The sequence below is a fragment of the Alosa pseudoharengus genome, unplaced genomic scaffold (assembly GCF_046254945.1).
Source record: "Alosa pseudoharengus isolate Yale_2024_CS ecotype anadromous, Long Island Sound unplaced genomic scaffold, YU_APseudo_1.1 YU_APseudo_1.1_scf_10, whole genome shotgun sequence".
NCBI lineage: Eukaryota > Metazoa > Chordata > Actinopteri > Clupeiformes > Clupeidae > Alosa > Alosa pseudoharengus.
This window is the reverse complement of record NW_027468565.1, coordinates 11,710,097-11,721,133: the sequence shown is the minus strand read 5'-3', so window position 1 is coordinate 11,721,133 and position 11,037 is coordinate 11,710,097. Positions and strand designations below refer to the sequence as shown.

Genomic DNA, 11,037 nt, shown 5'->3' with positions numbered 1-11,037 from the left:
TCATAGAGGGATGTAAATACAAATAAGATCTGTAGAACAGAACGTTTTCTTCTATATGATGTGATATACCAACACTGTGCATCCCCAAATGTCAAAGGATTGACGTCATCTTTGGGCTGGACCAGACTGGTAGCAAGCTTGGGAACTAGCTAGCTGCTACATTGTTGACGTTTCAGTTTTATTTTCATTGTACTGTGTTATACTAGATCACATCGACAACAGTTCGTTCCTGTGCTTAGTGCACGATATTTTTGCAATTTCGCTGACGGAGCCAGCAGTCTGCAAAAATGAAATGGATGTTCAAAGAGGACCATTCCTTGGGTAAAAAGAAATTTAATGGTTATGTCACAGATTTTGCACTACTGTCAAACTGCTGGCTATGGCTCCTAGCTTGCTACTACTTACCCTCGTTATTTAGCTAACGTTAGCTGCTAAGTGTAGTTCAGCAGCAGTGTAGCTTACTGCGGTTTCCTGTCAAAACATTCGCCCACCTACGTTTTAGATTTAACAAAAATACATTTAGTTTTGCTATAACAATCACTCAATTCTAACCTTTGACATCGTTAACGTTAATCATACTAAGGGTTGATATTTACAATGTAGGCTACATGTTGGACAGCACTATGTAATGTTTGAGTTGGTTGTGTCTAGCCCAGGGTAGGTTAGCAAACATTAGCCAACGACATCGGTGACAATAAGCTGTCGTTTAGCAGTGCCCCCTGTAAAACAGAAATACGGATGTCGACGGACACATTTATCCCCTCTCTTCCTGTAACCATGTCATTTTTTCAGGGTTTCCCTGGTATAAACAGTTGAGTCCAACATCATAGTAGCCTAGGTTACACGCTAGGTATCAACTACCTGAGGCACTCCCTTGTGAATAAGTAGCCTATACCTTATCATACGGTAAAATAGACTTAAGTCATGGGTATCCTCATTCTCAATTCTGCCCCTCCCCCAGCTAGGATACAACGTTAGAAACAGTCATAAAATCTATCAAGTAAGCAAAGCTGCTTATTTGCATCGTTCTGTGTACACGACTGTTGGGCCCTCTCATATATTTTAAATGCATATTGCAGTGGGGGACATTATCCCAGGCCCTTATTGATCTCATAATGTTGATAATGGCAAAATTATTGGCATTTTAGGGAAAGTGTGTGTTCTGCATCAAGGCCCATCCCATGTTTGTAGCACGACGACAAGGACTTAGCCTATGTCATTTTGGAAGTCAGTGAGGATTTTCTCAGCAGAAATGTAATTAACAAGGCATTGGTATATGACTTTCAGTGTTTAAGGACAACTTTTGAAACTGTGTTCCTATTGGGTTACATTTTATTCAAGTGGCAGTATCTTCAATACTGTACTGGTCTCCTATAGACTCGTTCTGAAAATAGCCCCTGGATGTAGGTTAATGCATTAACCTCAATAATAATTAAGTGTAATGAGAAAATTCCTTGATGGGAGCTATGAGTCGGCTTATGGAAGACTATATTAAATGCCAGATAAATATGTGAAGAATATATTATGTGTTTGCATGTGTAGCTTATGTAAGCATGTGTGAGGTATGCGCTGTGTTTACCGGCTAGTATGTAGAACAGTAGGGGGATGTAAGACATGTTGAAGCCACCGCATATCTGTGCCTCTGATGAAGGCATAGTGAGCACCTCTCGCAACCATGTCTACCCTACCCTTTTAGTAGGGAGCCGAACTGGAGTGCATCACTTTAATATCAGATAAAAGGACCCTGAACAAACTGATCAACATCTTGGACAATGAATGTCATCCACTCCACAACACTATTACAAAGCAGAAGAGCTTGATCAGCTGGAGACTTCGCTCACTGTCATGCACAACTGACAGACTGAGGAAGTCATTTGTCCCCAGGGCCATTGAACTTTTCAATGCTTCACTAAAGGGAAGAGGAGAGATAGACTTCTCTGCATAGTCTGTCTGCCTCTCCACCCTCTATGTTTGTGTACTGACTGTCCACTAGCCTACTGTTTTACTTCTACACTGTTTACATGCTATATTAGCACATATGTACAACCCCTCCCTCCCTCCCACAGCCTGGATTGTGGCTGTACTTAATGCTTAATACCTTATACTTAATACTTGACCAATGGCTGTAACCCTATTACCTCAACCTATTCTTGCACTGATATAGTTTTTTATATTACCTTGTCTACTTTATATACTCTTCTCTTATATGTCCATATTTATTTTATGCTGGTCTCTAGACTTTATTCTTGCACTGTTGGACTTACTTATTTGCACCATCACCATGACACTCACTCTCATAGAGCACCTTACCATGCATATTAGGGTGCACCATTTGCCCCACTTTTTTCAATTTTTTTGAAAATCAATCTGTACCTAGAATAGATTTTTTACACTAACTAAATTAAACTTCCATGAGACATTTTATAAAATTCTATTGATATCTAAGGGGTCCACCGAGCCTCTGAAGTTTCCAACTAACAACGGACATACAAATATCTTTTTTTCTTAAATAACGGCAAAAATAATAGATCTAGCCCTATAATGTCAAAGAAAGTTGAATATAAATATGTACATTGTGCATCATTTGGTGCCAGCTGTGTGTCTCTATCTTTATTACTTCCTGAGATATGGCAGTTGTCATTTCACATGGATTTTCATCATTTCACATTAATTTCCATAATAACAGCATGAAAGTAAGTTATCAATAAAATCTTAAATTATATTCCATTAACTAACATTACCCTATTCTAGAACTATGAACACCTTACATTTCAAAGTGTAAGACCAAGATGGGTAATCCATGAATAGATAGAACATACAGTACATAATTCTTAATAACTAACCACCATATGATGTTGATGTTTTAACATCAAAGAGCACACACTCTTTACATGTTTCCCTTCCTCTTCCTCAGGTTTGGTGTTTTCTCTCTGTCTGCTTCCACCACCTGCAGAACATTCTGGTAATGTTCTTCGCCTCTTGCAGAGCCTATGTAGTCTGAGCTTCACATTACACTGTCATTGACCACATTCATGGACTCCAAGTGAATCAAGGCCTCCTTGTAGGCTGGGTGAGCAGGCCAGGTTGAGATGTCAGTGGTGAGGAAAGCAGGGTCCAGCTGCAGAAGATGAAAGATATACCACAAATCAGGTCCCAGGTTTGCTAGTGTCGTCTTTTGGGTTATCTTTCCTGGAAATTTGGGCTTGCCGAAACCTGAGCCATATCTGTCATTTGGACATGTGCAGGAGGTAGATGGTTTGACAGCAAGCAAGCTGGTGCCAGGGATTTCTTGTGCTGAAGTACCACTGGTGTCTCTCAAAGGCCTTCATTGCACTCTTGGAGATCACTGCTGAAACATGTGAATACCGAAGCAAATTCTTGAAGAACTGCAGGTCGTTCCATGATGCGTCAACAGCCACTGAACACTGCAACCACCAAGATGAGGCCTTGATTCACTAAGAGTCCATGCATGTGGTCAATGACAGCGCAGAGCGTAATGTGAAGCTCAGCACAGACTACATAGGCTCTGCAAGAGGAGAAGAACATTACCAGAATGTTCTGCAGGTGGTGGAAGCAGACAGAAAGAAAACACCAAACCTGAGGAAGAGGAAGGGAAACATGTAAAGAGTGTGTGTTCTTTGTAGCGCTTCGGACTTGTAACCGGAGGGTTGCCGGTTCAAACCCCGACCAGTAGGCACGGCTGAAGTGCCCTTGAGCAAGGCACCTACTGTAACCCCTTGGGATAAATGCAGAGACCAAATTTCCCTCACGAGATCAAAAGAGTATATATACTTATATTTATACTTATATTAATATGAAAAAAAAAAGGATTTTCATATAAGACCATGACTGGACTACCTTCACATCTGCTTTTTATAGATATTGGGACAAAGAAACGCTAAAAATAGGGGAATAATGCAATATTTTAGAAACCAATGAAGCTAGAGATATCAGACTGGTACCAAAAGATGCGCAATAGCCACATTTATATTCAACTTTCATTGACACTGTAGGCCTAAATGCATTATTTTGGAAGTTATTTATGAAAAACTGATTTTTCCAGAGCGGGGATACAGGCTCTGCTAAGAAGCAACTTTAGAGGCTTGGTGGACCCCTTAGATACTATTCAATCCAGCTAATATTCTACACATTTTCTTTTCATTAGTATTGTCACATTTTAAAATTGGGTACAAGTTGAATTTCCAAAATTGGGGCAAATGATGCACCCTAATGCATATAGAATTACAGGCTCAGTCCCTGCCCTGTCAATGCAAGCGCCTCGTGCTTGATCATCCTTAAGCACACTGTGGATATTTGATTTAGTTTATATAGTATATTTAGTATTTTTTTTATCTTCTACTGTCTCTATTGTACAGTGGAGTTTTTTTTATATGTACTTATATTACTTTTTCTGCTGTAGTGTAGTGTCTGTATGCTACTGAGACCTTGAATTTCCCCTTGGGGATCAATAAAGTATCTATCGATCTATGTAATATGTTGCTTATTTTTTTGCCACTGCACACACATATCACAGGTGACTGTACTAACTCTTTGAAGTCACCTCTCTCTCTTCTCCTTGACACAGAGCACCGGTGTGTGGAGTCTGCCAAAATCCGCAACAAATACCCCGACAGAGTTCCGGTGAGTAGGCAGCTCCCTTCACGGCTGATAGACTTAGATTCTGTGGTGATGTCCCAGTGCATCTGTCTCTCTCCACTCGCAGGCACTAAATTCTTTTCCCCTGACACACTGTGGGCCTCAACCTGTTGGAGCTGGTTGCACGTGGCCGTGTTAGTGCTAGTGTCAGTGTAAGCTTCTTTGCCTCTCTGCACTTGGCCTCCCTATATGTAGCCTCATGCCCTGGAGGGATGGTGGTGCATGTGTGTGTGTGTGTGTGTGGGGGGGGTTAAATGCCTTCCACATTCTTCCCGGTATCCACGAGTCCTCAGATGAAGCCCCTTTGTGCTGCGCTCAGGAAAAATAATTTGGAATGTTTATGTATGTCAGTGCTTTTGTGATCCCTAGAATGGGATGTCAACTGACCCCAACTTCACTTCTTGTGTTATTTAAACTGATTGTGTTTCTACACTGTTCTCTTCCCCCTTTCTTTTCTCTGAGGGTGTGTGCATTTCTTCACAGATGCCAGTTTCCTGTTTCATTCCGAATACAATGCTCCCTTTATCTGGAAAGGTAGTTGATGTTGGTACACTTAACCCTTTTGTATTCTTTGTGCTTCTCAGGTCATTGTAGAAAAGGTCTCTGGCTCACAGATCGTAGATATTGATAAGCGGAAGTACCTTGTACCATCGGACATCACAGTGGCTCAGTTCATGTGGATCATCAGGAAGCGCATCCAGTTGCCTTCGGAGAAAGCTATCTTCCTCTTCGTTGACAAAACAGTCCCACAGTCCAGGTATGGCTCCTGAAAGAAAAGCCTGATCTGTATTAGTTGATGGAATTAAGTTAGAAGTTTTGTGGAAGTCAGAAATGTCCTGGAATGGAGGGCGCTGTGGCACACCTGGCTATAGCACCCATACCACATTTGGGTCCCAGTGCCCAAATGACCTAGCCTGGCTAGCGCCACCATTTCTCAATGAGACGTGGTCTGGAAACCAAACCTTAATTTTCTCGTATTTGAAAAAAATGCCCAGATCCGTTTATTGGGTGCCACGGATGTCTATCAAATGCGTCTGTGCATAGCTCATCATGGTCTTGCTTTCCCCCTTGTTCTGTGATTGGTCTCCTATCTCAGGCGAAAATTTGCTCCATGGTCTCCAGGCTGCCTTAGCAGCGTGAATCAAATCGCGCGCAAGGCAGCATGGGAACACCCAGGCTACAAATGACCCAGGTTTGAGTCAGCCTGCCTGGGTCTTTTCCCAATCCCATCCCATCATATCACAATAAAGCCAAAAATGCCCCAAACAAATATACTTTAAAAAAAGAAAAGTCCCGGATAAGCCAAATGTCTTTAAAAAATTATTAGCCAGATTGTTGATATTGATATGGGTGGGACAGGGACTACTAGCGCCATCAATTGAATTTAAATACCTAAGTAAGTGAGTAAGTAAATAAGTAAAGTTTATTTTTAGAGCACATTTAACCACAGCTCTCACTGACCAAAGTGCTGTACATAGTGCATTAGCTAAAGAATAATAAAACAAGATAAAATAAAATAAAATAAAATAGTAAGTAAATACACATACAGATCAATGATTTAAGCTAAGACGACATCAACAGACAACACTTAATTACAGACATAACAGGGTGAGACAATTAAAACACAAGGAAGGTGCGTTTTGAGCCTGATTTTGAATAATGTGATTGAAGGGGCATTTCTGATGTCAAGTGGCAGTTGGTTCCACAGCTGAGGGCCAGCAACAGAAAAGGCTCTGTCACCTTTTTGCTTAAGCCGGGACCGTGGGATATGGAGGAGGCCTTGGCTGGAGGATCTGAGGCAGGCTCGGACTGGTAATCTGTACAACCGGGCAAATGCCCGCTGGGCCGGTCCACATGTGGGCCGGTGACCTCCCGGATTTTTTTTTTTTTTTAAAGTTATTTAGCCTATTTGCGGCCCATCATGTAGACTTAGGCTTAGCCTATAAATGCAGTTGCATCCATTTGGATTGGGGGGTGACAGCAGGGTCGGACTGGGAACAAAATTCGGCCCTGGCAATTTTCCCCTGGACCAGCTCACTACTGGACCGACGAGTTTTGCAGTATTTTTAAAATACAAAAATACACACTTGTAAAAATTAATACATTTGACCAAATTTCCCTCACGGGATCAAAAAAGTATATATACTTATACTTATACACCAATAAAGTATTTTGATACAAAATACAGAGCCATTTCCTTCAACCCAATAAAATACAAATGACAAAATACTATTTTGCATTTGAAACACATATTACATGTTTCAGAAATACTACCCATCCCTGGGAACAGGCAGATTACATCTTTATAGTTGGCCATATGATGACATACTTAGGTTAATACTGTATTTAACCAGTTAGGGCACCAAAATGGCCAGTAGCTGCACTGTGTAGCCTATCTTGACATGTCTTTAAGTTTTGGGTTACAATATACAGGTAGTGGGCTCTCTGTTGATTTTAATGAGTAGGCCTTAGCCTAAAGTTACAGCATTTCTATCACAATTGACCAGACTTTGACCTTTTGTCTTCTTTTAACACAATTCTGGCTATGATTGTTCCTTGTATTGCATCATGAGCCATCACTGCACCTATTGCATTCTACTGTTGTTAGCCTTAAGCCTAGCTCAGTCATTATGTTGTACCACATCACCCTCCATTAGAAGTGTAATGAGCTGCATTGAGCATAATAAACTGCATTTAGAATTCCAAATCCATATTTCCAGATATTTTGGTAAAAGTAACTTAAAAGTAATACAATAGTAATGTAATGCCTTACAATTCAGAGACAGTAATATTATAATGTAATGAATTACTTTGAAATGACAGTAATAAGTAATACATAATATATTACGATTTTGAAGTAACTTGCCCAACACTGATTAAACCACATGTCACTGCTTGACTAAAGGAAAAATATAGGCTACTGAACATGCTGAACGATACTGATTATATAATAACCTATAGGTCCAAATATAAATGTTTGGGTTCAGTTTATGAAGTGTTGCTACAGCATGATACTGTGTGTTTGTTATTTATGGGGGGGAATCAGGGGGGGATTTTGGTATCGGTGGGCTTGTGTGTGTGAGTTTGTGGGGGGTGGGGGGGTCGTCGGTCCAGTAGTGGGCTGGTCCAGGGGAAAATTGCCAGGGCCGAATTTTGTTCCCAGTCCGACCCTGATCTGAGGGACCTGGGGGCTACATGGGGATGAATGATATCAACTATGTAGCTGGGGGCCAGACCATGAAGAGCCTTAAAGACCAACAGATGTATTTTAAATTGTATCCTTGACTGGACTGGAAGCCAGTGCAAGGAGGCTAGGACAGGTGTAATATGTAATATGTTACCACTTTTTTGTGTTGGTGAGCAGCCTACAGTAGCTGCTGCATTTTGGACCATCTGAAGCCGTGCCACCAGTGTTAGAGGGAGACCAAAGTAATCAAAGGTTATGAAGGCATGGGAGGTTATGAAATACTACCTGAAACCAAGCTAAACAGGTTTATAGCTATTTATGCACATTTTGTAAACACTAATAGATTTTAGACCAACACTTCAAATCTAAACCAAACAAACCTGAGGTGTTCCCTTTACAGACACATTATTATTATTATTATTATCATATCATCATATTCCTATTCAATGCTTCCACCTAACACTCTGCCAGAAATAAACATTGAGGCCTTTCCCATGCAAAGGTAGATAGATAGATAGATAGATAGATAGATACTTTATTGATCCCCAAGGGGAAATTTAAGGGTCTCAGTAGCATACAGACATCACACACAACATGCACTTACAGCAGAAATGGTAAACATAAGTATAAGTATAAACATATAACTAAACTCCACTGTACAATAAAGGCAGTAGAAGATAAGAAAACTAACAAAACTAAATACTAAATACACTATATAAATTAAATTAAGAAAGTCCAATGTGCTTGAGGGTGATCAAACATAAGACGCTTGTAGTGACAGGGCCGGGACTGGTAAGGTGCTAAAGAGAGTGAGTGTCATGGTGAAGGTGCAAACAGTAGTCCAACCATAGTCCTTAGTTATGTGTGCATGGCAAGGTGCTCAAGAGAGTGAGTGTCATGGTGAAGGTGCAAAAAGTAGTCCAACATTAGTGCAACAGTGCAAGAGCAAGGTCTAGATAAATATGGACAAATAGAAGAGTAAAGTATAATGTAGACAAGGTAAAGTAAAAAACTATTTCAGTGCAAGAACAGGTTGAGGTAATAGGGTTATAGCAATTCATTCATTCAGTATTGTAGCAGAAGCCTTACCGCAGCCATTGATCATGTGTGCTAATATAGCATGAAAAAAAGTGTAGCAGTAAAACAGTAGTGAAAACATTAGGCTGTGTACATTAGTAAAACAGTAGTAAGCAGTAGTGGGCAGTCAGTACTCAAACATGGACATGGAGAGGGTGGAGAGGCAGACAGACTAAGCAGAGAAGTCTATCTCTCCTCTTCCCTTTAGTGAGGCATTGAACAGTTCAATGGCCCTAGGAACAAATGACTTCCTCAGCCTTTCAGTTGTGCATGGCAGTGAGCGAAGTCTGGTAGGTGGTAGGTCAAAGATGGCACACGATGTGTGTGTGTTTCAATGCGTACTTCTACACTAGCTGGCTCTCCCTCAGTACCATGCAGAGGTGGAAAAAGTACACAATTATTTTCCCTAAGTCAAAATGTAGATACACCTTGTGAAACATTCTCCAACACAAGTGAAAGTTGCAGAAGTTCAGAAGTACTTGCTTTAAAAAATACTCAAGTATTCAAAAGTATTTTATTATTTTTAATGAGTACTTCATGTTCATATTTCAAATGTAGTGGAGTGAAAAGTACAGTATTTGTCTTTCAAATGTAGTGGAGTAAGTCACAAGCTTCCAAAAATATTAATAGTCAAGTAAAAAACAGATACTCAGGAAGTTAGGAAGAGATAACTGTAACTGTTAGCATAGAAATCTAGATGCAAATTACATTTGCTGCCAGGGCTAGTCTAGCAACTCTCCGTTGGCTTGTGAGCTCGAAGAATTAAACTTCTATTAGGCCAATCAAATCGTGTATAGTCGTTAGGCGGGCTTAACATAATGATTGATGGCAGAGTTGCAACGGTTTGACTTGAATTCCCTGCTACTTGAAAACAAATAAGATGGATGTTGCTGTTGGCGAACAGTGTGACACGAGTTAAGCTTTTATTAGGTTGACAAAAGTTTGAACTAGCTCCGCTGGTGGGAAACGCATGGGACTCATAGCGTTGTCCTATTGCGTGCAGAGGGAATTTCAAAGACAACCGATTATCCCGCCCCTCGGACTGAGCACTGCGAACGGTGAGTGCCCAGACCCTACATTCAAATGTTGGTCTGGCTTGTCAGGCTATGTAACTGTAGTTAATGGAAAGAATAGAGGAGTACTGTAGCTAACATTGTGCTGTTCAGTTTTCCCCTTTTAAAAGTTTTTACTCTTAGCTTGTTTTCCTTTATATCTTAATGTCTCCTCTGGACTAGCTCTGCTTTAGAAAATATTAAACAACAATCTTGGATTGTTTTGATTCACATGCAAGTACAGAGGGGAGGGGTAAGTCTTTTGTGTGTGTGTGAGAGAGAGAGTGGGGCAAGGAGATCTGAGTGTATCGCGCACACGACGGGGATGGAGAGAGAGAGAGGTAGTGCGTGTGTGGCTGTTCAAGACAGAGAGCATCCTGATAGGCCTGTTTCATGTTCAGTTCAGTATAGGAACAGGAGCGTCATGGCAGAGGCAGAGGCAGAGTGCCCCCCAAAAAGGACCCATTTTACATCAGACTACACGAAAGTGTAGGCCTACCCTTGTCTCATAAGAGTTCAAAATAACAGTGCATGCTGCACTGTTTGTAACAGTGACTGTAGCATTGCCCATGGCGGGTTAAGTGATTGCAAAAGACATGCTGAGGTGAGTTTATAGTGTCATTTCATGTGCATATTATTCCAGACTAGCCTACTAGATGGCTATTTGCCAAGGCTACAAAGACCAAACTACCAAAATCTACATATTTTATTATCACAATTTCTAACTATAGGCCTTCCTTATTTTGGTGTGCTGAGTAGAGACAATTAATTAACAAACATAGGCTATTCATCACTATTTCACTATAAGAAGGCTAAATATTTTTTTATATTTATTTTATGTTTTATTTATTTATTTGTGTGTGTGTGTGGGGGGGGGTACCTCCCTGAAATGGCTTTTTGCAGGTTGGGATGTCTGCATTTATTTTTTGTAGGGCAGTGCTGCCCTTTGCCTCTTGTGGCACAGAGGCAGGGATACGTGTTGGTTCCTCCTCTACCTCTCCCCCTCAGGGGATGTACGTGGCCATTCCTGTAACATGAGAAACACCCTGTCATGTGGTCTCTGGA

General features: G+C 40.8%; 1 protein-coding gene across 2 annotated transcripts in view; it reads left to right on the top strand.

The window, feature by feature from the left end:
• Positions 1-11,037, top strand: part of gabarapl2 (GABA(A) receptor-associated protein like 2) — a 67,038-nt gene that overhangs the window by 923 nt on the left and 55,078 nt on the right. Inside the window, exons 1-3 of one of the 2 annotated variants that reach the window (XM_076263381.1) lie at positions 138-321; positions 4,586-4,641; positions 5,241-5,413. In XM_076263381.1, the coding sequence (XP_076119496.1) occupies positions 288-321; positions 4,586-4,641; positions 5,241-5,413 (263 nt within the window). In that variant the 5' untranslated portion in view covers positions 138-287. Of the gene's footprint in view, positions 1-137; positions 322-4,585; positions 4,642-5,240; positions 5,414-11,037 lie in introns of those variants that run through there. The other variant, XM_076263372.1, reaches the window with a different exon arrangement.